The sequence below is a fragment of the Microcebus murinus genome, chromosome 21 (genome assembly GCF_040939455.1).
Source record: "Microcebus murinus isolate Inina chromosome 21, M.murinus_Inina_mat1.0, whole genome shotgun sequence".
Lineage (NCBI taxonomy): Eukaryota > Metazoa > Chordata > Mammalia > Primates > Cheirogaleidae > Microcebus > Microcebus murinus.
Window position 1 is genome coordinate 13156468 of NC_134124.1, and position 27051 is coordinate 13183518.

The 27051-nt window shown below is 44.9% G+C and overlaps 1 protein-coding gene across 14 annotated transcripts in view; it reads right to left on the reverse strand.

The window, feature by feature from the left end:
- Positions 1-4952: 4952 nt before the first annotated feature.
- The window catches only part of PPP2R2B (protein phosphatase 2 regulatory subunit Bbeta), a 400010-nt gene continuing 377911 nt past the window's right edge, over positions 4953-27051 (reverse strand). For all 14 annotated transcript variants that reach the window (XM_075996178.1, XM_075996177.1, XM_075996180.1 and 11 more), the window contains 3 exons: positions 10976-11145; positions 8395-8486; positions 4953-5672 (listed from right to left, as the gene is read on the reverse strand). In XM_075996178.1, coding sequence (XP_075852293.1) covers positions 5393-5672; positions 8395-8486; positions 10976-11145 — 542 coding nt within the window. In that variant the 3' untranslated portion in view covers positions 4953-5392. The remainder of the gene's footprint in view (positions 5673-8394; positions 8487-10975; positions 11146-27051) is intronic.

The following is a 27051-nucleotide window of genomic DNA, read 5'->3' on the forward strand; positions in this document are numbered from 1 at the left end:
CAGCCGAGACAGGGATCGGCAGAGATGGCAGATCACGTCGGTCCTGCCACCAGCAGTTTCAGCAACGGGCCATAAAATATCTAAATTGGGAGCTGGTTAATCAGTCATAATAAGGTCAGGGTCAGGAGTTGGAGACCTCTGTGAACCACTTGACTTCACTCTCCGCTTTGGTGACAGACAAGATTGTGTTCCTAGTCAGCTGTCAGGCAATATTTGGTCGCAGGGAGATGTTGGGTTGAGCCCCCTCGCTAGCGAAGTAGACAAGCCAGCGTATCTCTGCATCGCCAGTCACTGGCGGAAGAAGTACAGGATCGGGGACAGGACCGATCTAGATGAAGCTGCTGGCTGTGTCGCTTAACCCTCTTGAGTGTGTTTCTCAGCTATAAAAATGGAATCGTGCCTCTACCTGTCAGGTGATTGGGATGACTTAAACAGTGCCTAGCCCAGTGCCTGCCACAGGATATCTGCCTGGGAAATACTGGTTTCCTTTTATTCTTTCTATTTTACATTTAAATGCAGTGCTTGGATATGTGGGCTTAACTCAGAAGTTAATATTAACTCAGAAGTTAATATTTTGAAATAAGGAAAAAAAAATAGAAAAACTTCTCTGCGTAGATGTCACTTATTATGAGAAACCTTTTCTTTTCATTCATTGATTAGTCTTTTCCTCCTCTGCACTGTTTCTGCACCTTGTACTTATTTCATTGTGTTATATTTACAACATACATGTTGCTCTTCTTGGTGGGCAGGGGTGGGGGGCCTTAGACATCTCAGTAACTCCAGCCCCTTGCCTAGGGCCTGGCTGCCTGACATATCCTAGGTAATCAATGACTCTTCAATTCATTGAATTCATGGGTCATTACTGGGATGTTTTCTAATCAGTAACTTCCATCAACACACACAAATGTGAGATAGGGCTAGTGGATAAAAACTGTGACCAAACTGCCTGGCTCTGTCACTTAAAAAACTGTGTGGATGTAGTCACCACCTCTGTTTCCTTAAAAGTAAAATGGGAACAATAATAGCATCTGCATCTATTAATAGAGTTTTGGGGGTTAATGAATACATCAGAAATCTGTAGAATAAATCCTGGCCCAAATTGCTTTATAAATGTTTAGCTATTATTGTGTGTTTGAGCCAGTATTTTCACAGCTCTGGCTTTGGAGTCAGATGCCTTGAGTTGGAGTCCTGGTTCCTTCTCTTTCTGGCTATGTGCTCCTGGGTGGATGGACAACTAGTATCCATTTCCTCCTCTGCCATCATGGGGTGAAGGGAGGGGACAGGTGTGATGCATGATAAGCACTAGTGTGCCCTCGGTCAGTGTTGCTGTTACCATTTTACAGTGCTTTAAAGTTATCAAAGCAGGCAGAAGTAAATGCATTCCTTGTCTTCCTCACAGTGCTTCTGTGAGCTGGGACAGACGGCTTTCTGACCATTTTACAGGCCATGGGACGGACACAGGGCCTGAGCAGCTAGCCCAACTTCCGCGGTCACTTAGCAGTGGAGCCGGGAACAGGACCCATGTGTCCTGTGTCCCAGTCCCACCTCTTCCCATTGGCCAGGCGAGCTGCTCCCACGGAAAGCAGCCCTTGAGTGTTGACGGTGAAGCACATGGGGAAGAGGTGGGTTCAGGCGTGATGGATGCACAACGAATCAGGTTGCAGTGTGAATGTTCCCCAGGGCGGTGTCAGGGCATTTCTCCCATCCAAGTACTAACCAGGCATGACCCTGCTTAGCTTCTGAGATCAGACGCAATCAGGCACGTTGAGGGTGGTGCAGCTGTAGACTGGGTCAGGGCATTTCTGTCTTTGGGGGTACTGTTTAAAGACCACCAGCTTCATCTATACCACACATAATGGAAGAGGGCAGATTAGGAAGGGTTCTCCCTTGTTGAGGCTGTGGACTAAAGTGTCATCCCTAAATCCTGGTTATTAGGCTGAGCAGGACTTTCTTGAGCCCTGCAGGCAGACGGTGGAGGGACTGAAACAAGAATGGGGCTGGGGCGATGGTAGGAGGGAAGCTTTAGGCAGCTTCTCTGCAGTCTGGAAGGGAGGGAGATCACGGTCTCCCATGCCCTCAGTGATTGGGCATGTGAGCATCCACCTTTTATTGTAATGCCCTGGCGTTCAAAAGAAATTAATTGGAGAGAGCAGAATCATTTCATCAGGCCACTGAGCTAAAAGAAGTTTAGCTTCATCTTGTTCTACCTGCAGTCATTCTGCCTCATACACGCTGGTTGCCCAGTACACGTTGGTATGGCTGAATTAATTGCAAGACCAATAGGGGATTTTAAAGATGCATTTTTTTCCCCCAATAGAAGAGTGGAGGAAGGAGCCAAACTTAGGCAGTAGGAATCAAGTTGCTTCTGAAATTCTCTATCTACCCATGTATGTTCTAATACTGGCTCCTGTCTTCCTTCTTCATTTCTTCTAACTCATCTTCCTCCTCCTGACAAAAAAAGCATGAATATTTGCCAAAACTCAGCTTTTTTGAATTGCTTGTTTTTAAATGTCAGGAACTGAATGTTGCATGAGAATGACTTTAATATAAAAGCCCAGGAAGGCGTGACTCCTATTTTCCTTCGTTTAACTGACACCCTCTAGTTAGTTGCAAGCTGACGGCTCTTAACACGCAGCAGGGCTTACCATATAAAGTAGCACAGGGTCCTAAGAATCGAACACAGTTGCAAGGTGACAATCAGCTTTCAAGTAGTTTTTGGGGTCACCTGGAAGAGAGACTGATTTCTGTGTGCCACTAAGAAATATCATCAGTACCGGGGCTGAAGGAGATCCCAGAAATGAAAAGTCTAGTTCAGCATGTGGTAAAGAGCAGGCGATTGCTGAGGTGTGGGGGTGGTATTGCTCCCCAGTGCTAATCTTGGGGGCCTTCCCTTCCTGCTCCTGTCCAGGAGTATTGGACTTTTGCTCTGATGCATCCTTCGTATGGAAGGGAGGAGAGGATGGCTGCCCCCTGCTCTTACCTGTCTGGTGAGACCCCCTCCCCATCCCTCATATCTCAGGTTGTGCCTCTATCGTTGGACGAGTGTAGGGATTTTCGTTTGGAGTCCACAGGTAGACTGCAGGGGGCCTGTGAACCCCTTACAGCCATGATCTCAATTGTTCACGTGTGTGTTCTGGGCAGCACCACTGACTTCAGCGTGAGCTATCAAGCCTCTCTGATGCCTCCAAAGGCATAAATGTTCCTTTACTAGTTACTCGGGGTCCTACAGTTTGATAAACATGCTCCTGGTGATTCACAGGATGATTTTAGGTGGTGCGTGGGTGCACGTTTGTTATACTAATAGCTATGTGATGTATGTTAGAAAAAAACAACTGGCACAATCAGAAGTGAAATTTTATGACTATTATTTCTTTGGAAGAGGCTGTCTTTTTTTTGTTGTTGTTAAAGAAAAGGCGACAAATGTTAAATGAATAATAGTGCAGGGTGGGTTGATGCTTAAGTAGAGGAAGTTGATGGTGAATGCGGGGCTGTAACCTGGTGTCGTTCTGCCAGATCACAATTCTGCATGAGCTGGAGAAGTTTCTGACTCTCTGTTCTCCTCCAAGAACATGGTCCCAGTTAGGCCAGAAATCCTGCCCAGAGAGTACTCCCCCCCTCCCGGGCCACTTGACTTGAGGTGCCTGATGACAGGTTTTGCTCGCAGGGAAAATGAGAAACTGCGAGAAAGTCCTGCCTTCATCCCTATGGTCCCTCGAGTTGGAGAGGTACTTTTTCAAATGTTAATGTTCCTGAAATTGGGCTGCATCTTACAAAATTGTTTTTACTTAAGGTGATAGTTATTTCCTTGGCAAAAAGCTGTTAGTTACCAAATGGATAGTAGCTCAGATTTGAGATGATTATTTCACTCTTTTTCTCTTTTGAAGCAAATTACACTTGCAAGTTGGGACTTCTAATCCACAAACTGAAAGAACATTGCTCTTGCAATGAAAAACTCTCATCTCAGGCTGTTTTCTCCTAACTTCCATTTAAGTGAGGGGGAAAGAGTCAGCCAGACAGATACAGAGACATTAACCCAGACCCGGCTTTTTGGGTACCGCCTACCTTCTCTCTAAACCTCCTCTCTAAATGTATAAATCCTTTGCATTTGTGTGCCTTGGGAACCTTCTGGAGGTGGCTCTCCACCCGTTATAAGTCTGAATCCTCAACTGGGGAAAAGGACGAACCAGCCTGCACAGTTTCCCTCTGATGCCAGCTTCTTGATTCTCCCATAGTTCATTTTTGTTGGAAAAGAGCCCTCTGGTCTGTTTTTCCAGATGGGGTGGGTTAGAAGTGCTTGATTAGACTAAACTTTACCAATTGGCCATTTTTGTTGTAGGTATAACGGCGACTGGTGAATTGTTAATCGTGGTTACTGAAAGCAGGGGGGGGGGGGAGGGAGTTACTCAGGAGACACCCCCAGAAAGAACAGACCAGCCTTTCTCAGGGAGCCAGGGGTGGTGCCACTGCTTCCAACTCAGTGCTTCGTGTAGAACACCGGATAATTGCTTGGCCTTTAGAAGTCAATAGAATAAATAAGCTGGAAAAGGTTGAAGAGAAAAAGCCAATGACCATGTGAGTAGAGGAATCTATGGAGCCATTTAAAAGGCCAAGAAGCAAGAGTAACAGGGCAGCAGATGGCATCTGGCCCCGCATGGCCTTGCCAAGCTACCTCTGAGCAGCGCTGTGTAGAAAGTATTCTCTTTATGTCCCCTGAAGCATTCATGGCACTTCCTAGCCAAATTCTCGGGCTGTTTCTATGGAGCTGACAAAAAGAGAGTCTAGCAGGGTTGATGTGTCTCCTTCCCTTGTCATTCTGCCTCCTCTTCTCGGCTTCATGAAATAAATCTCTGGTTTAAATGAAATTGGCAAAAAGAAAATGGAAAATAAAAATGGTGGAGGAGCAAGAGGATACTAATGAGTTCTGCTTTTTCACAAAAGAAGAAGAATATCTCTAAGAGTGAACGGTGTTTATTGTTGTTTTTTTTTCAATCAAATGGAATCGCTTAATTTAAAAAAAAAACAAAACTTCTTTTCTCCTTAAATACTACAGACAACCTCATTTTATCGCAGCAGACACCTAGGAACAAAACACTGGACCCACCAGAGAAAACTGGGCAATAAAAGCATCAGAAATTCAAGTCACCTATGGAAGAATTACTGTTAGCTGGCAGCTCTCAATTCTAAACAGAAGTGTCCCCAAACCTATTGGATTTGACAAAAGTTTCTTAGAACGGGGGAGCTGGGAAAGTTGGACTCCTTTTAATTCTATTCCAATTGTTTTTCTGCATAGGGAAATTAAAGTCGATGCATCAAATGAAGACCCAAAGAAACATTTAAAAACTGGTTTGACTAGTATTCAGTATGTGAGATTATTAAGTAATAACTTGTCCACCTAGTTAACCTTGTCCTGGAATATATATAGGTTATTTGTAGCCGCCACTGCTATAATATTTTCTGAAGGATGCCAAGCTGTATGCAAGATCTTTTTGCTAAAGTCCAGGCTGTCGACACTGATCTCGTCTTTTCTCCGCTTGCCCCCCACGCACACTTTTCGGGGTTTGAGGATGGCCCGGGGTTTGCTGTTTTCCCTCGAGGCCTCCAGCGTGACGTCGCGCTTGGTGTTTCGGTCAAACATCCTGAAGAAGTTATTGTAGGAGCCGGTCATGATGACGCTGCGAGGGAGACAGGAAAGAGAGAGAGTGTGTTTTGGAGAAAGGCAGTCACACACCCCCATGTGGAGCAAATGACAACCACGCTGGGGCTGGCTTATGGTGCCGTAAGTTTTATTAAACACAATAAGCAAAAAACCAAAACAGGTTCTTCACTGTGATTGTTGACTTCCTCTTGAATGACTAAGAGGGGGACAAGCTCTTTGGCTTGGAAGTGAGGGCTGACGGTAACTCTCCTTGGTACTTACTTTTGTTCGATAGATTCTTTTTGGTGCCTTGGCTTATTAAAGGAGTCCAGTTGTATTCATGATCCTAGCCTTCTGCCCTTTTCTCCCTCCCATCAGGATTGTGACTAGAATGAGGTGGTGAGAGTAGGAATGTGTTTGGAAACAGTCAGCCATAAGTAAAGTATGGCTGCCTGGGGACCTCGAAGCTTTCATGGCATCATGGCGGCAGGAGGAATGGCGGGTAGTGCAGTGCGCTGACCTGGGGCGCCCGTCCTCTCCCCTTCTGAGGACCAGCTCCGAGTTCAGCCTTTTCAGAAAACTTGTCTACGAAATGGATGTCATCATGGTCTTACTCAGGAAGAGAGTAAGCAAATTCAAATTTTAATAAGGCTTTGGGATGGTGAAATAAAAAGATTTGGTAGTAGTAAATAGATGAGATCTACATTTTTATAGGAGTTATCCATTCTCAGGGGTCTCTTCAACTGATAGTGAATGCCTAATATCTTCTGGAAGAAAGGTACTGAATATTTAATGCGGACCTTTCAGACACGGTGACGGGCTGAGGAGGAGAGAGACAGCCTTTGAGTAAGGGGATCTGCAAGGGCTGAGGGCTTTACCTCCACAATCTCATTTCACTTTCTATTATCCCATAAAGGGGAGTTACAGAAGAGAAGTAATTTGCACAGTAAGTGGCAAAGCCTGGCCTTGGACCACTTGTGCCTGACTCCTTGGCCCAAGCATTTAGCCCCTTGGCCTCACTGCCTCTAGGCATTGATGTTTACTTCCTCCATCCTGACCCTACTGGTCTTTAAATAAATCTTTTTTTTTTTTTTGGGAAAAAAAATTTCAACCTCATCTACACCAAAAATAATAATTTTTGCACTGCAATCTTTTTTTTTTTTTTTTTTTTTTTTTTTTGAGACAGAGTCTCACTTTGTTGCCTAGGCTAGAGTGAGTGCCGTGGCGTCAGCCTAGCTCACAGCAACCTCAGACTCCTGGGCTCAAGCGATCCTTCTGTCTCAGCCTCCCAAGTAGCTGGGACTACAGGCATGCGCCACCATGCCCGGCTAATTTTTTCTATATATATTAGTTGGCCAATTAGTTTCTTTCTATTTATAGTAGAGACGGGGTCTCGCTCTTGCTCAGGCTGGTTTTGAACTCCCGACCTCGAGCAATCCGCCCGCCTCGGCCTCCCAGAGAGCTAGGATTACAGGCGTGAGCCACCGCGCCCGGCCTGCACTGCAATCTTATGTAAAGAATGTTAATTTTAGGAATCAAACTCAAAACTTCTGTCTCTACTACTTTATGAGACTTATTATTTTATGAGGTTGGGTAGGTTACTTTACCTCATTAAGCCTCAGTTTCGTCAGCTGTAAAATGAGGATGATGAAAGCAACCTTGTTGGACGGTGGTTGGGATTAAATAAAATGATGTATGTGAAGGTGCCTGGTACATAGTAGGGGCCTAAGAAGTAGAGCTTTTGAATCCAGGCTAAGATGAAGGGGAAACTGGAGTCATAATTTATTATTTATGAGTAGTAGATATTATCATTTACATATGTCTATAAATAACAAAACGATAGGGCTGACTACTTCTCCCCTTGGGGAATTTTGTTCCTATGTCACGGTTGATTTGCTGTCTGTCCTATACCAACTGGACCATGTGACTTGGGTCCTCTGCCACGTGGTAACTCCTTCCAGGCCTGTGAGGGTTCATTTTGGGTCAGTGGCAAAGAAAGCCAAAAAACAGGCACAGAGAAGGAGGGAGGGTGTGCTCACTGAAAGCTTGATTCTCTGATTCTCCTGCCGTAACATAGTGTCCACGCTTCCAAACACCATTATTGGTGCCACCTTGATCAAGGAACAAGACCAGGGGCTCCTGGTAGCCTGCATTTCCATTCTCATGGAAGTCAGAGAATCATTCATCTGTATTTGTCAAACTGCAAAATTTGTAAAAATGCACTAGTGGGAGGTACGATGAAGTACTGTTGAAATCAAAGGCCTTAAAATAGTAATAAATCACTTTGAGGGAACGTGATAAATGAGGGCGACTAGAAACCAGCTAATGAACTGCCCAGGCCTTTGGCCAGGTCTACACTAGCAGCTTCAAGGGAAAACTTGTGACCTGGAAAAGCCCACTTTGCAGTAATATGAACTGTTCTGGCTGGAATTTGCTGGTAGATTATTACTGATCTTCCCTTAGGCATGTTGACCTAGAGCTGGGATGTGTTGTGTGTGTAAAAGGTAAGACTTTCTTATTGACATCCAATTGTCACCTGTGCCAGTCCTGAAATGGGATGCAAGGGTCTCACCACATCCTTTCCTTATTCCCATGCCTGACCTCAGGGGTCATTCGTGACCCACACAATGCATCCTGGCCGGGCCCCAATTTTGACCTCCCTTTGGCTGTACCCCATTTAGGATAAATTGCCCAGAGCCGCCTCAAGGCAAGTGTCCTCCTTTGGGAGGTTCCTCAGCCACGTGCAGAGCCTTTCTTACCTGTCTGACCCATTCCACACACACTCGAATTTATCAAAAATGCAGTCATTTTCATAGAGGGAGCACAACTTGCTGCGGAGGTAGTCATGAACCTGCGGGGGAAGCACATCAAGAAGGTCAGATGTTACTTTAAACAGTAATTTTGTTTTGCAAACACCTCCTCTTGTGCTGTAAGCTTTAATTCTTTTGTGTATGCATGTGTTGAATCCAAGTCCAGGTTTGGCCCTTTCTGGCTGTGGGGCATGAGGATGGGGGGGTGAACTGCCCTGTGGCTGGGGCAGATTAAACAAACTTGCTTGTATAGACAGTGGCATACACAGTAAGGCTCAGTAAGTGGCAGATTCCCGTTTTCTAAGTTGGTTTGCTCATAGGCATCAGAGGACAACATCCAGTCTTTTATCCAACAAATGTTTACTGAATGCCTGTTAAGTGTTTGAGATAAAGCAGTGAACCGTTTCATAATATTCGATGCATTTTGTCCTTTGCTTTTTTGGTCATATTATGGACCTTGTCATTGCTACAACTGTACCTGTTGAACAATTCTCCCTCTGCGGCTGCTGCTACTTCCTGCTTTTTTAATTCACTCTTTCTAGTTTCTTGATTCTATCGATTCCTCAAATCCATTGACCTGACTCTTTTCTTCTGTTCATGATTTCCCTTAGTGTACCTACCTTGGATTCAGCAGTCCATCGTTACAATCAGCCCCTTAGCATGTGTGCTCAACAAACTTGCCTTTCTCTTTCTTTCCATTGCACTCACTTGGCAAAACCCCATCACTGATAAAAATCTAACTTTCGGCCCTTTCCTTACCTGTACCAAGCAGGTGAAGGTGGCTGGGGAGAAACACATAATCATACAGATTAGTCTCACTGTCAATCAAAAATATGTTAACCTCACGTGGATCCCTGAGCAACCCTGCAACATTTCCCTCTCTCAAATGAGTATTTTATTATTTTTCTTCCTTCTCATTCAGCTGATGACCTCCTTATTTTACTGAGAAAATAGAAGCAATAAGAAAACATCCCCATGTCCCATGATAAAAGTTACAACCTACTGCATCTGTAGCTATATGCACACTGCTCTCCTTCCTTTGACAGATGGATGATCCATTTTCCCATCTAAGGACAATTCTGCAAGGGACCCTTATCCCCTCACTTCCCTTGAGGGCTTTGCTCTTTAAATTGTCTCTCTCCTGGCTCATTCCTATCAGCAGAAAACATGCTGTGGTAACTTCCTTTCATGTGTATCCCATTCCAGCTACCATCCAGAGCAAAATTGGTCGCAACAGTTGCCTGTCCTTATTATGTTCACATCTTCTCTTCAGTCTCTCGAACTCTCTGCAAGCAGACATTCGTGCACACAACTCCGCTACTCCTCTTTCATCAGGATCACTGACAATCTCCACATGACTAAATGCAGTGGTCAATCCTTAGTCTTTCCTACTAGATTCAGCAGCCGGTGACTTCCTCCTCTTTGAGACAGTTTCTTCACTTGGCATCCTGGACATACCTCCCAGTTTTCCTCGTATCACTGGCCACTTTCCCCCAACCTCTTTTGCCAAATTCTTTTTATTCTTAATCGTTAAACGCTGGGGTCTCATGGCACAGTACCCAACAGAGACTTTTTTTTTTCTAATTATACTCATTGCCCAGAAGATCTCATCCAATCCAATGGCTTTAAATACCCTGTAGACTCACACTGTGCTGTCTCTGTCTGGATATTGTGTTTGGCTTCACACAAGTTTGATTTTGTGTCCAAAATCAAACTTTCCATTTCTTCATCTAAATAAACGGGCAACCCCACTTTTCTAATTGTTCTGGAGAAAAACTTTGGGGTGATCCTTGGTGCTTCTTTCTTGTCCTCTTAGATCCTACATCACATTTGTCCTCAAATTCTACTGTTTTCATCTTGGAAATGTATTGAGAGGCTGGCCACCTCTGTTGCTAATACCCTCACCGAGTATTAGCTAAAGTACAGTAGTCCCTGCTCTCCTTCACCATGGCTAATGATCAGCCTTGGCTACACATCCATTCTCATCTTTCTGCCTTGTTTCATATTCAAGGTGTAAGCTTTCTGAACACACACATTTCTCTTGACTTCAGGCCTTTGAATCTACTATTTTTTTTTTTTTTTAAGAACACCCTTTTCCTGACTAGTTCATGGCAGTCAAGACTCAACTTGAGGGTCACTTCTTCAAGAAAATCTTTCAACCGGTCCTGCGATGTGTTTCCATGACACTGAGTACCACCCCTCCTGTAAGTGTACACTGAGCTCCCTGCTCATCACCTGGCTTCTCCACCAGAGGGCAAGCTCCACGAGAGATGGACCATGTTTGGCTTGTTCACCTATATAGCATCCATTTCCACGCGAAGTGCTTGGTCCATATGGGTTAAATTGAATTCTGGTCTATGTGCACCCTTATCTTAAATCCTATGGCATTTCCGGCCTGTGCCATTTTATCGAACAGATCATTACGTACTGCTTTTTACTCTTCTGCCCTGTCACCTTTTGCAAGCAGAGGCTGACTTAGCAGCTCGCAGGCAGTGCTCAATATACGTAAGGGCTGGGTGGGGTTCTGTACCTGGTAAGTTTCAATGGGGCGGTTTTCCATGTTGAGGTCCCACACTTTAACGGTCAGATAGTCCCTGGTCATGATATACCTCCCGCTGTGGCTGAACTTCACATCCGAAATCGAAGAGATAATTTCAGAAAAAAAAGATCTGTTGCTTGGATCTTCCGGCTCTTCAAAAACTGTAGAACAAAAGCAAAACAAGATGAATTTAGCACATCCTTATCAACTAAGTAGGACTGGTATCTTCAGACCATAATAAGCAAGCTGCTAACAGACAACTGGCAGCTCCCTGGTGGCAGAAAAAGCTGTCACTGGTGTCTGTAGTTTGTCTCACAGAAAGACTGACACGGAACCTGTCTCATCTATACATCTGGCACTGATCTATGGATCTGTTTCACATTTCCCCTGGTCTTTGAGTGTCACTGCATGTACCAAAACCTGGTACTTAAAAAAATTTTTTTAAATCTTTATTGAGATATAATTCACATGCCAGAATATTCATTTAAAGTATACAGTTCAGTGGTTTTTAGTATAATCACATAATCATGCAATCACAATCTAAATTTAGAACATTTTCATCACCCTATCTCCCCCCAAAAAACCCCATACCCATTAGCAGTTGCTCCTCAATTCTCCTTCCTTGCTTAGTAAATACTAATATGCTTTCTGATTCTTATTCTTGAAATTTCACACAGATGAAATCAAATAACATGTGGTCATTCATTTGTGACTGGCTTCTTTCACTTAGAATATTTTCAAGGTTCATACGTAGCGTGGCATGTACTAACGCTAAATTCTTTTTATGGCCAGATAATATTCTATTGTGTGAATACAACACATTTTCCTTAGTCATTCATCAGTTGATGAACATGTGGGTTGTTTCTACTTTTTAGCTGCTATGAAAACTGTTGCTATGATTATGCATGTATACTTTTTTTTTTTTTTTTTTGAGACAGTCTCCCCCTCTGTTGCCCGGGCTAAAGAGCTGTGGTGTCAGTCTAGCTCACAGCAACCTCAGACTCCTGGGCTCAAGCGACCTTCCTGCCTTAGCCTCCCGAGTAACTGGGACTGTAGTAGAGACAGGGTCTTGCTCTTGCTCAGGCTGGTCTAGTCTTGCATTCCTGATCTCAAGCCTCAAGCAATCCTCTTGCCTCAGCCTCCCAGAGTGCTAGGATTATAGGCGTGAGTTGCTGCCTGCGTGTACAAGTATGTTTTCATTTCTCTTGGATCCTGGTGTTTGATAGTGATGGCTTTGCTGTCAGACTGTCACTTGTGTGATCTTGGGCAAGGTGCTTCTCGTGCCTCAGGTTCTCTTATATGTAATGGCTACAATGTGTATTTGCTCTGATATCCAGACTCTTATGTTTCTCAATAGCTTCAGCTGATTTCCACTTACAGGAGAAAAGGCCTGCTTCCTCACTCTATCAAAGCCCATCATCAACTGCCTCTTCTTTCTACCTTGATTTTAAATTTAGTATATAGAATATATCTTGATGTATCTTATTCCTAGGCATTGCCCGATTCCTTCTTCATTGTTCTTTTGATTTGTACACCTTATCTACTACACATTATTTCAGCCCAATTGATCTTTTGTGTTCTCTGAAGCCCTATTGTACTTGGTCTGGCCATTTATTTAGTATTTGCTCAGGTACTGTCTTACAATGAAACTATCAGGACAAATTCATGAATTGTTAAATATCTCTTCAACTAGGACATGAGCTTCTTGGGGGCAGGATTTTGCTTTTAGTTATCTTTGTACTCAGAGTCTTAAACACAAATGCTCAGTAAATATGTTTTGCTTGATTGGAACCAAAGCCAGATACATTAATGAATTATTTGCCTTCTGGGTGCTTAGTTTGTACAGTATGAGGTTGAACTATATGCATTTGTAGATATTTAATTATTTCTGACCCACAAAAATGGCAATTGCATATGAGTCAACCTAATAAGGGTTTATATCACAATTTGAGGCTGAAGCAAACACTAGCCTGCAGGTTAATTCATGCTCTAAGGCTTCTTTTTTCCTGCCTGCCGAATACACTTGTATGGTCAGTAATAAATTCCATGTAGAGAGCCTAAGTACATGGTTAATTCAGCAAGGTTTGAAAGAGAAGGTAACCATGAGCCAAACCAAAATGTTAATTTTCACAGAACCATTTAAGAGAAAAGCAACAAAACCATGATCAATCAGACTTGAACTTGAGAATTGAAAAAGCCACTGAAACAGAAAAACGTGGCTCATTACAGCCTCTGACCCATTGTCTCAGTCTGCACCCTAATCTCTTGGGCTTCAATCAAGCATTCGTGAAGACCCTGGGATTCTGATTGGTACCCTCATAGCTGAGAACTAGAAGTGAAAAAAACAATTTCACATTAGTTTCAGCTCACAGCAATCTCATCAGCACTGGGGACTTGGAAACTCCTAACCTCAGAGAGGGGAGTTGGAGCCCCCAAGTCGTGGTCACCTGCAGAGACAGCCCGAGGCAGCAAGGGGGGACAGAGCTCAGCATATCATGCTCCCAAGTCAGTGCATTTCTGCCTCTGTCAGTTTACTAGCGATGGTCATCTTATTTTCTACTCTAGCTTTGGTTTTCCCAGCTGTAAAATGGGGATTCACATTGCTCGGCACACAGCAGGATTTCAATAAATTGCAAGTCCCTACTTTCATCACCAGCACGCGCTGCTTCTGTGTTGGCCAATCATCTTTTATTCATCAAGACTCAAGAACTGGGGACTGAAGAGTACAGTGCCTGTGAGCTATTTAAAAGACAGAGAATGTTTACAAAGAGATCCTTTCGGTGTTTTTCTCTTTTAGCTCCAACTTACTTATTTTTAAGTCTTTAAATTGACAAATAGAAATTGTATATATTTATGGTGCCTTTCCTAGGAATCTGTTCTCTAAATACCTGGCATATGAGGAGGCCAGTGTAGACAGCCTCAAAATGACACCCTCGTGAGATGGATGTGAGATGAGAGAGGGCAATTCTTAACCCACCACTAATTATTTGTGGAGTGTCTGTTTTAGGCAGGACGCAGATAACATGCCAGCATAGCGTTTTGCAGTTCATGACATGTCTATGCGTGTTCAAGTCTTAGCATCAACTCCAGCAATTATTTTCATTCAGCAACAACCTTTAATAGTATTAATAAATACTGTGGATGGCAAGCTTATACTATTCTAGGCCCTGTGCTTTATGAGTTTGATCTCATTTAATCCTTAAAACAGCTTATGAAGTGGTTCATAGAAAACAAAGTGCTATATTTTCTATGAACTGGTTCATGTACTGTGGTGTGGAAAACTAGGGCACAGGGAGGTTTTGTAACCTGTCCAGGGACACACAGCTAGACTGAGGTAGAGCTGCATTTTGACCTCAGGTCTGTGCTTTGTTCTTAATCATGATGCATTTCTACCTTGTACAAGGCCTTGCTGAACATGCATTTATCAGTTAAATGTCTTATGTGCACACACATGTACAACACAGTGCATTACCTAGAGTGTACAAAGTATTTGTGGGATGGACACGGCCCAGGCCCTGTACCAAATGCCAAGACAAATAATGAACAAGGCAGATCCAGTCTTACTCTTAGGAAGCTCACAGGATAGGGGAAAAGACAAATATTGAACAATCACAAATGTAGTTCTACTTGTGAGTGAGAGTGTGCAGTTATCATAGGGGAGTAAAGGGGCCAGGGAACTGGCTGGTGGCATGTAGATGGAACATCAGTGTGTGCTCCTTGAACTGTATTTCTCATGCCCCTTCCAATGTGTCTGAGATGCTGAAGATCTGTTGAACGTGTGGTACAACAGTATCCGGTGCCTGAGTGGTAGAACTTGAGACAGATCGGAACTGGCATTTCTCCTGGACACCCCTGGCTTGGCCTTAGAGATCCTGGTGACCTGCAAGGTTTCTAACTAGCTACCAAAAAATAAAGACAGCAAGAGAATAAAGGAAGAGAACTGTAGGGGAGGCAGGCAGAGCTGCGCTCCCTTGGTGAGGAAGTAGACTTGGTGAGACTCCTGGTGGCCCAGTCCTAGCCAGTGGGGACACATCGAGTTTGCCAACAGGACGGTTGGTTTTGGAGATGGCAATGACAGTAACAGGAATGATAACTTTCGCTACCATCTCTTGGTCCTCAAACTTTGCATGCATTATCTCATTTAATGCTCAAACTTATGAAGAAGGCACTGTTGACAGATCAGGAGGGCTTTAGTAAGCTGCCTAGGCTCACACAGCTAGCAAGTGGTTGAGATGGGCTTTCGACTCTGACCGTCTGTCTGCCTGTGACCCTGACTCCACAGCTGGGCCTGGCCTTGCTTTGTCACTATCATTTCTCTGTGCAAACGCTCAAGTCAGAGGGGTCCCTCATGTTCTAGATACACCTCTGTATTCCCACTTCTGTGCCTCTGCTCCTCCTCACCTCTTCCCATACCCAGCATGGGATGCTGAAAAGAGCATCAGGCTGGGAGTTAGGGACAGTGGGCTGGAATCCAGGTTGGGCACCATCTCTGGCTGGCTCTTAATACCTATCATCTACTACGCTCTTATGCTGTGTGCTTTACACGTATTAACTCATTCAATATTCATAGGTATTATCACTTTATTGTTTCCACAAATGAGTCTAGTCAGACAATGCAGCTGCAACTCACAGCTAGCAGGGCCAGGATTTGAACTTAGTCTGCTTACAGATGATGTTCTCAACCTCTGTCCTACATTATCTCATTTGAATGATTTTGGGCAAGTGTCGGCTCTCTGGGCCTGGTAATTGAAGGAGTTAGGGTTGCCTACCTGGTCCTTTCCAGCTCTTAGATTATAAGATCTATGACATTCCCCTGGTCTTTCAATTTGTCTCTCCTAATCCCTATTACCGCACTTTTCAAAATGACTTGAGCAGAAGGCTCAACTTGTGAGATGTCAGGCATTCCAGATTCTGAGGTCAAATGAGCTTGGGAAAGCGCCTGCCAAATTTTGGGGGTTGACGATGCAATTAGCCCACTGTTGGGGCATTATAGGATGTTTACCACCTTCCCTGGCCTCTACCCACTAACCTCCCCTCATCTGCCCCGTTGTGGCAACCAAAAATGTCTCTGAATGTTACCAAATGGCCCCTGGGTGGCGTGATTGCCCCTGATTGAGAACCACTGCTTTAATCTTACTTCAAAACCTTATTTGATCACACCTCTCTCCTTATTCCAGTTTTTATTTGCAATTCACTTGCAGCTCAGTGTTGCTCCTGTACAGGGTTCCTCAGAATATACTTTGGGTTACAGTGCCACAGTCAAAGCAACTGAACACTTCCTTTTAGATCCCATAGGCTTTGTGCAGACAGTGTTTAGTGTTACAGCAGGTACAGGTGTCTCTCTGAGCTGTAGGGAACTTGTGTGAGCCCCACGACAGGGCTGAGATGACTGGATAAATGAATAAGGACCCCAAATTGGGGAAAGCCTTGAATTTACCAATAAGAAAGAAGAGTTAAGAAGTAAATTGCAGACTTTAGAGACACCTAAAGCTACATTCATTACAGCTGGGGCAAAAGCAGAAAGGAAGCAACCATGAGGTGGGTCTTGGATTCTGGGGACAGGAGAGCTTGATTAGGTAGAGCAGTGGGAAGGCCATTCCTGGGTGTGGCTTCTTGCTCTTGACTTCATACTGGACACTGACTGCAGAGGACCTCATGCCCATATTGAGGGGTCAGCAGGGGACATGGAGGCCACCATAGCTGATCCTAGTGGCCTCCTCACTCTGTCCCATATATGGTGTGGTGGCTGAGAATGCAGATGGTGCCCAGCTCTGTTGCTTATGAGTTATGAAGCCTCGAATGAGCAGCTTGACTCCTTCCAAGCTTCATTTTCTTAATCTGTAAAATGGAGTTCACAGCAGTGCCTACCTTCTGGGGCGGTTGTAAGGACGAATGAACTCTTCCATGCCAAGCACTCAGCAAAGTGCCTGTACCCAAAACAGGAGGGAAGGCAGCAGTCATGCAGAGAGGTAGGTGCTGCTTAAGGCAAGCTTGGTGTGAAATGAGTCCCAAAGCCCAAAGTGTGTTTCCATTTGGGCCGGATGCTAAGAGGTACCAGTTGTGATATTGGGTCTGGCCCGATTGGGCCATAACACAGATGCACAATAGCTTGTCTCTGGACCGTCCCTTGAAATACACCGTCCTTGATACAAGTGTCTCTCATCTCAGTGTCACCCGCACCCTGGTTGTGACAACTTCGGACAGAGGAGAGGGGAGAGTAAGGGAAACGAGCCAAGAGGGTGTGAAGGTCTGATCACGATGAAAAAGGAACAGACTCGGAGTCGTGCACAGGGTTTTCAATTGCTCACTTCTGCTGACATTTCTTCTACGGAGAAGCACAGCTGGCATGCTTTTCCGTTTGGAGACATGGTTGACAATTTCCCCATAATGGGGACACAACTGGCAATCTTCCTACAGAGTGAGGCAGATGGCAATTTTCCTTTGGAGATAGGCAGGCAACAGTTTTGCCCCTGGAGAGAGAAGGCTCTCCGATTGAGATGCAGCCAGTAATTTTTACTATACAGAGGACACATCCAATAATTTTGCCCAATGAGAGAAACGGCCAACAATTTTCCCACGGAGGGTAAGAACTCCCTCGGACTGACAATGCTGGCCTCCAGCCAGCCGAGGACAGGGAGAGAAGCGGTTTAAGATTTAATTAGTGGCTACTGTGCTACCACGGGCCTAATGACACAGTATCCCGTGGCGGACTGGAGACTGGGAATTTAGATCGTATTAAGAATCAGATGGTGGATGCCGAATTGGGGAGACAATGAAGCTCAGTGGCTTAACCTTCGTCACTTGTTTTCCATGCAGTTCTTCGTCCGGCAGTGAACGCTGTAGTCACACGATGCACACCATGATGCAGAATTTTGAGAAGTTAATCTAGAAGAAATTTTTTTGGTCCCTAACTTTTATGTCACTGTTTTCAAAATGTTTCCATATCAAAATTCTTCACGAGTATCAGGTCTTCTAATGAAGAATCATTTAAAGTTAAGAAATAATGAGTCAAAGCCTTTTTTTTTTTTTTTTAAGGCAGAAAAAGGATGAAAAATTCACAGGGACAGAAGTGATTAGCTAATGGACGGGTGCGATCAGGAAAGGCTTAAGAAGTTGAGACATGATCAAGAGGCACTGGATAGATGAGAGGTTAGTGAATATCTTCATTCAACCCTGCCTTTGTAGCACAGTTTGCAAACAGATGAGCATATATAGCACTAAGGCTCTGTGTATGGACACTGAAATTTCAATTGCATATAATTTGTGTGTCATGAAATAGTTTCCTCTTCTTTTGATTTCTTCAACCATTTAAAAAAAAAAGTAAAAATATGATTCTTTCTAGAGTCGTACAAAAACAAGTGATGGGCCCAAGCTGGCTGTAGGCTGCAGTTTGCTGGTCACTGATGAGGTTCTGGGGGTAGGCGAGGGCCTCCCATGCTACTCAGGAGTGTTGTTGGCAGGAGGAAATGCCTGGGGCGATATATGTGTTTTTAGGGGTTGGTAGGACCCTGGGACTGGCAGCACAGAGAGAGCATGGAGAAGGGCTGGAAGATGAGATCATTGCTTGGTAAACTATAAATTGCTTTCCTAAGCTATGTCTCTCAGGCTGGTGTAGGAGAAGTCAACGGGCTTTGGAGTCACCTACTGGGGCTAGAACCTGCGCTCCATCATTGCAAGGGGGATTATCTCTGCCAATTTCCCTTAAGATTCAGCTTCGTTATCTTTAAAATGCAGATATCAATATCTACTTTGCATGGATATAAGAGTCAAAGGAGAGAAAGCAAACAAGACACCTAGCATAGTGCATGGCATGTGGTCAGCAGTCAACAAGTCTGAGTGTCATATACCATTTGCTCAACAGTTACGGAGCACCTGGTGGGTGTGAGACACTTGGAGAGGTGCTGGTGCTATAAGAGTAAGATAAATACAGTTCCTGTGGTCTGTCCCCAAGATGCCCAAGAACCTGGGAGCATGTTATGTGACATAGCAAGGGGCAATGAAGGTTGCTAATCATCTGTCCTTAGGATGGGGGAGACTGTTATAGGGACCCTGGGCAGACCCAGACAATCTAAGTCAAACAGAGAGGCAGAAAGGTCAAGGTTTGACCCAGTATGAGAAAGACAAGACTGGTCATTGCTGGCTTTGAAGGTGGAAAGGTGCTACAAGCCAAATGTGCAGGCAGCCTCTAGAAGCTAGAAAAGCCGAGCAATGGCTTAGAGCCTGCAAAAAGGAGCACTGCCCTGCTGACACCTTGGCTTTAGCCCAGTGCCACCCACAACTGTAAGACAGTCAATTTGTGTTATTTTACGTTATTAAGTTGACTACGTCTGTGGTCATTTGTTCTAGCAGCAATAGAAGACTAATATCCCCTTCTCTCCATATTGTCAACAAAAGAAGGGTGGCTTTGCAGAGCTGACGGGCTCTGCAAAGACTGTCCCCGGGCCCTAATGCCAGCTCCCTTGCAGCAGCTGCTCCCCTACAGCTGCCCAGGGAAGGCAGGCCAGAGGGGCTGCTTCTGGGTGTGCCAGGACATGTTCACTGCTTCCACAGGAGCTGGTGAACCACCCCTTCCTCCCAGCATTCCTCCTCCTGCTGTACCACAGCCTGCCACAGGCCAGAACACAGCTGCAAAGACAGAGCCAGCCAAACTGCTCAGGGACATCGGGGCTTAGCAGTGGAATGTGAAACCACACGCAGTCCTGCCACGTGTAGGATGAATCTGCCCAAAGCAATGCCACTTCCCAGCTCAGACACCTACAGCGACTTCCTATTGCTGAGAGCGAACAGTCCCACCTGCCCTGGCACTCTGGGCCCTTGGCATGAGGCCCTAGGTCAGCATTGCAAAATCATTCCCCGCTGGTCTATGCATCCTATGCACCAGGGTGGGAGAACTGCTTTCAGGGGCCAGGCAGTGAAATAAGCAAAGCATGCACAGGTAGCAACAGGAAATGGCAGAGACTGTGGCAAACTACAGTGTCCACACCCTATAAAGTGGGCACTTTCTACTCTGCTCTAGTTGAGTGCTGCCAGGCATGGCCAGACTATGGCATTTGTAAAGTCTATGTTTTCTCTGAGAAACCCTGATTTTTCTATGCTAGCAACTAATTAAAGACATTTGAACACATGAACAAACATAAGTCATCTGGAAGCCACGTGGGCCACAGTTTGTGAGCTCTGGTTGATGTCCTGGAATGATGAGAGCAGATGTTGATGGGGCAGTTGGAACTTGATCCACGCTCATTCCTGACCCGGGCCCGCCATCTCTTCTAGGGACCCTCCTGGACCACCCCAGCCCACTGCATCCTTTCTTCCTCCTTACCGGCTAATCTGGCCACTCTTCAAACTTCCTCCTATTATTTTTTAAAAATAGGGATTTGTTCAGATTCACAAGGAGTTAGGAAATTCCACTTCGGGGAATGGGCTGCACAGAAAGGAAACACCATCGATAATAACGATAGCACCTTGTTTTTTTATATACAGTTCTACTGTGGCTGTCATTCAATGATAAAGCTAGATATCATGTAATCTCTTCCCTGTGTATTTTAAAAATCAATATTTAAATTAAATAGTTAACTAATCAAAGAGATTTATGTAATTTACAATGGAACTTCAAGCCAGTTAAAGGTCAGTTAAAGCAAAGACTCCTTTTCAAATTCTTTGGTGTTTTTCATTTTCTCTAGGTCTATTTTTGCCAGCTTCGTTTCCAGATCTTCAGTTTCTTCTTTCGAGGGCTTCGATCCTAAAGCAACTTTGTCCAAAATTGAAGGATTCACTTCCATCAACTTGATAAACGGTGTTACTGTCAGCTTCCCAGTAAACCTCGCTAGTTCCTCCACGCGCTGTTGCCCAGCGGCCGGACTTGCACGAAGACTGCCAGGGCCTGTTCCTCCACCACCCTCTGCTTGGGCCCCCGGGAAAAGGGCCAGGCCGTGCACAGGTAAGAACTCTTATAGCTGAGGCAACAAAGGCTCCCGGAGGAGCATATGGTCCCTGAGCGAGCTTGGCGTTGTGAAGGCTCCTTGTCTGCAGGGGTGGAACTTTCGCACTGCACAGCCTTGCCTGGAACCCGTGCTCGGAGAGACGGGCAGCGAGAACCTCCGTTTGGCTCAGGGTTTGCCTGTCAATCTGAAGGCCGAGTTTGGGCTAACATCCACGCATAAGTTCATTAACCGGGGGTCGGTCTGTCCTCCTTTCGTGAGGAATCATCGTTCATTAGCCACGCAGGCCTGGTGCCTTTTTGAGAACTGTCATTCTGGAAAGATATTGATTGAGGGAGGCCTCTGAGCGCGCTCTGGGCAGCAGTGAGTGGTCTGGACGGCAGCTGCTCCCAATGATGAGTGGCCAGTGGGGGTCTCGACAGGAGCCTAATGAAGAAATCTGGTAATAGCACGGCCCGGCATTACTGCGCTCATGTTTCACTCTCTGCAAGATCAGGGAGTGGCAAGGGGACTTGGAGGCCTCCCCCCCCCCCACAGCAGAATTACACATTCCTGTAGCCAGCGGGGACACGATGGCAGTGTTTCCCCGGTCTCTGCCCCTACCCAACACATCAGGTTAGAGGCTCTAGGCTGCCACCTTTCTCTCTTCACCCTGACATAGCGGGTTCTCTCCTAATTTGTTCCCAACAGGAAGCTTCGTGCAGCTCCTTCAGGAGAAGCTGGAGCTCCCTGGGGAGTCCCTGCCTAGGTGGAAGAGACCGCTAGGGAGTGGCCGTTATTAAGGGTGATTGCTGGCAAGCTGGTTGTCATTGTAGTGCTGAGGCTGCATTGCAAACTGGTCCCCATTTTCCCAGCTAGATCCATAATGACTGCAATGAGAGGCAAAGCCACAGAAAGGGGGAGAGGAGCGGCTCCCTGCTGACAGTGATCTCCTTGCAGAGCAAGGTGAGCAGTTCACGGCTGAGTAGGAGGGGCATGCACTGCATGGAGAGGGCTGGTTACTGTCTTTTCGGCTATTGCTCTGTGTCCACTGAGCATTGCTCCTTAGTCCACTGATAGCCAGACAAGATGATGATCATGTCTTCAGATCCTAGAGTTTGCATGCATTGAATAATAGTAACTCCTGTATTGGATGGGGTACATGGAACAGTAGCCTCTCATCCGCCGGGCACTGTGCCTAAGTTCTTTATGGAGATGAAGAAATGAGGCTCAGAGTCACCTGCCTTTGGTCACAGGCTAAGAAGAGGCAGGGCTGGGATATAAACCCAACTCTGGCTCTACAGCTGACTCCTGCATCCCCTGACTAGACAGGGTGACCCTTCAAGCTGGTGTTGAGAACAGACAGGGGGAGCCCCACACTTCTGAAGACGTGGGTCCTAGTAAAATAAAATCCAACTGCTTCGAGAATCAAACCTCTGATTTGGGCTTCGTTAGCTATGTGCCCTCAGCAACCACAGAGAACTAACCAGAATGGAGCCATCTCTTTACAAACTGAACATGAAGCACCAGGGGCAATGTGGAGACTAGTCACCAAACTTACTGGGCGCCTACTACCTGCTAGGCCCTCCCGCTGGCTCCAGATATACCAAACCACATGGGCTGTCCTTCCCCTCCAAAGAGACCCCAGGCCACTGTGCTCTGATGCAGACAGAGGACACATTTTACAATCACTGTGGACAATAAAGGCTTTATCTGTCTGTATGTACTTTTGCTTAGACTACTTGGTTGTGGAAAAAGGCCATTCCCGGTTCTCATTTTGCATCTGGCTGAAAAGAGTAATAGGTCTCTCCATCTCCACTGTTGCTTCAGAGCACCCTAGACACACCCCAGCAGGCTCTGTGGAAACATGGGATCTATGGTACATTGACTTTCTGAAAGCCAGGCTCTACCTGTGTTCTCCTGCGCCCTCTCCTTTAGGCTTAGTGAGGCAAAGACATGAAGTGTTTACAGGTATTACCTATCAACAATGCTCAACCATGGCCCTTATACCTGGGTTTGAAGCGAGCCTCTACTGCCGACTAGATCTTTGATTTACTGTAAGATACTTGCTTTTCTGAGCCAAATTTTCTATGATTCTGATTTTATGGATTGCTATGATAATAAACACTGAATGTTTACCGTGGACCAAGCATTATTGTCCCTAATCTATAGGGGTTAAGTGCAAGAAGTCCAAGTTACCCACACCACTTATACGAACCTATACCAACCAGAACCAATGGATACCACTATGGTACACATCCTCTCTCTATCCTCGGTAAAGCCAAATTTCCAAACAACAAGAATCTCACAAATACCTATAACTGGCCTTATGATTTACTTTGACAGAGTATCTGAAAGGTACAATAGGATTTGAAATTCTTTAAAAGGTAAAATCCTTATATCTTTCAGGCTCTGCTCAATTGCTCCCTCTAGCTTCTCCCTGTCCCAACACCCGCTTAATATCCTTTCTGGATAGTTGAGTTGGATACAATTACTTCCTTCTCTGAACTTCTGGAACAAGACCCTCAGTTCTGGTCAAGTCACAATAGTCATGGTGCATAGCACCATAAAATATTGTGATATCTTTAAAGTATATTATTATATATAACACAGTATTAAATAATACATTCTGTTGTATAGACCATAGAAGTTTTAGGAAGAAATGTTTAAAATTGAGACAATTGTGAGTTTTAGCTTATATGATTTTCCTGGGAATTAGGAAGGCCAATGCTTGTTTTAATATTCATAACATTAGTGTATTCTGAGACACCCATTTAATCTGGTGTTGGCTCATTCAATAAGTATGATTTAGTATCCATAACAGGTCAGGCACTGTCTCAGGACTCTACTACTTAATCCAGTGCATGGTTGCTTTCTCCAGGGACATTATTAACATAATGACATGAACATGCAAGATTTTCAATAAACAGACTGAAAAATGCTAGGCGTCAGAACTTTGGGGAACATGTAGGGTACGCTGAGGATAAGGACATTTGGCATTGTAGTTTGTTTCAACCGTCTAACACAACATTCAGCATAAACACTTTAGTCAGCATCTTCTCTTTTTGACATTGTTTTAAATTGAATGTGAAATTTAGATCCCCAAACTTTAAAATAGAAACATTTCATAATTTTATGTCCTCTTGTCCCACCATGGTAAGTACAGAGAGGCAGCAATGGCATATGCTTTTCTATCCCACTGTGCTTAGCACAATACCTTGTTAACATTTATTGACCGGTTCTTTGCTTTGTTTGATTCCAGTCTTTTCCCTGAGCTTGATGATCCCATTTTTCTCACATGGAACTCTTCGGTGACAAATTTCACTACATTACAGGGATTTTCAAATCACACCAAAATTTCAGGATGTACTAGCTGACCCAGGAATTAAGGATGCCCATACATGAGATAAATCTTATTTAAATCCTTGTGTTCAGGTTAAGAAGATAAAAGTGAGTATCATTATGAGATTCGTGGGGATGGGCCTTCCCCTGCCCTCCGGTGAGTGCTTGATAAAGCTGGAAGGCCAGCAGGTGTTTTCAGTAATTCGGCAGATAAAGGGGCTGACGGTGCTGGAAACTGCTTGCATGGGCGACAGTTCTCACAATTCAGTTATTGACGCTACCGACCGAGCTGTCAAAATAGAATTATGTGGGCTGCACAGGGGGCCTGAATTAGCCCACACACTTAAACGTGGGTCAGTTACCCACGAGAGAGCCCCCCCTGCCCCTTCTCCATCTGACAGGGCCACGCGAGTGCCGAGGGGGTTGTACTCATTACACGAAGGAAGAGACCAGCCCAGTCACTGTCAGCACTTTATACTTAATGTTTTCTGGGCCTTGATTTCCTCAGCTGCAAAAAGGAAGAAATGCTATGAACTCGTTGGGTTTGTATGAGAATCGATGATAAATGGATGAGAAGGGGCTCTATCAATGGTAAAGGGCTAAACAGCAAAAGATTTCAGTTTAATCATTTTCTTTTTTTTTTTTTTTTAAACATGAATCTTGGCATGCACAGGATTTGTGACTTTTCTCTCCAAACTGTCCCTCCCCTAGTCTTTGCCAACTTAATGAATGCCCCTTCATCTAGACATGCACTCAGGCCAAGAGGCTGGGAGTTTTTCTTGATTCTTTGCTTTACATCTAGTGTCTAAGCAAGTCCTGTTAACTGTAACCTCAAGGCATGGCCCAAATCAATTCAACCTCACCACTTCCACTGTCTTGGTTTGACCCACTCCTTCTCTTGCCGGGGCACTTTGACAGCTTCCTGACTCCTTTTCCCACCATCTCCTCTTCCTCCTGATGCTTCTCCCTGTCCCAAGCATTCTCTCATTGAATCCACACAACAGTCCAATAATACAGGCTCCATTATTGTTCCTCATCTATGGAGGTTAAGTGCAAGAAGTGAAATCAAAGTTACCCACACAGGTTTGACCCCAGAACCACTACTGACCACTGTGGTATACGTCTTCTCTCTATCCTTGTTAAAGCCAAGTTTCCAAACAACAAGAATCTCACAAACACCTATAACTGGCCTTATGATTTACTTTCATGAACTTTAACAGAGTATCTGAAAGCCACCCAGTGGCTGACAGTTGTTCAATAGGATTTGAAATTCTCTAAAAGGTAAAATCCTTGTAGCTTCCAGGCTCTGCTCAATTGCTTCCTGTAGCTTCTCCCTGTCCCAACACCCCTTGATGTTGGGACAAATAGCCCCAGAGTGGTCTATTTGTAAGTACAATCATCTAACTCCTTCACACAAAACTCTCCTAGATTTAGTCCTTACCATTGCCTACAGGGCGACCATGTTGTCCAACTCCCATGTCCTTTGCCAAGAACACAATGTGACTGGGGCCCAAATGGTGCAAGGTGATTGCCCACAATGTAGTTCCTCCCATGACCTGGGCTGGCTGCCTGCCTGCTCTTCTTGCCTCCCCTCATGTTGTTCCTTGTCACAGTCCCATAGATTGCCCAGCTGGCCACCCTGCCTCCCCTCCACCTGCCACGCACAGTCCAGATTCAGAGCCTCTGCATTTGCTGTCGCTTCTTCCCCAGAACATTTTTCTCCAGATCTCACCTTATCTTACGTACGTGGGTGTTGTCTGATTCCTTTTCCTTTAATATAGTGCTGAAAGGGCAGGAGGCACTATTTGCCTAGTGCCTGCAATGGTGCCCGGCCCACACCAGGCAACAATAGACTCCTCTTCCCTTTATTTTGCCTGCAAACACCAAAAATTACCTTGCATTTTTTTCAATTTGCAAAAATGTTGCAACTTTAAAAATCTCAGCCTATATTTTATTGCCATTTTTCCATTTGTGGTGCCTAGGAATGCATTTTCATTTTAACACTAATACAACTTAAACATAACAAGGTGGCTATTTAATCACATGATTTATATATGTTGTATATTCCTAAAGCTAGAAATGAGTGAACACTGTGAGTCAACTGCTCTATAACATTAGCCTTTTCATTTGTGTAAAAAAAGCGTCACATGACTATAGTTATTTACTTCAAAAAGCATTTATTTAGCATCTTTGCTATCCTAAGTGCTGAGATGGTTTGAAAAAGGAGTCTAGCCATAATTGCGGTCCCGTTTAGCGAGACAGTCTGAAAAATTTAACATACGGTATTAAGGGCTCGGAGAGAGGGCATTTAATCCTGCTTGGGGGTCCAGGAAGTCTGCCTGGGGGCAAGTGCCTTAAATGAAACTCAAAGAGTGTCTTGGGCAGAATGATGGTTCCCCAAGGATGCTGAAGTCCTACTGCCTGGAACCTATGATACGTTACTTTACGTGGCCAAAAGGAATTAGGATTGTGGATGGGATTATGGTTGCTGATCAGCTGATCTTAAAACAACATTGCTCTGTGTTATTTGGGCGAGTCTTTAAAAGTGGGAGGCGGCAGAAGACAGAGTCAGAGTGATGTGATGTGACAAGCACTAATCTCCGTGAAGGTGGAGGAAGGGGCCATGAGCCAAGGAATGCAGGGAGCCTCTAGAAGCTGCAAAGGGCGAGGAAACAGAGGCTCCCCTAGAGCCTCCACGAGGGAACACAACTTTGCCAACGCCTTGATTTTAGCCTGTGAGACCCATGTCAGACTTGTGACCTGCAGAGCTGCAGGATGATAGATGTGTGCTGTCTTTAAGCCACCAAG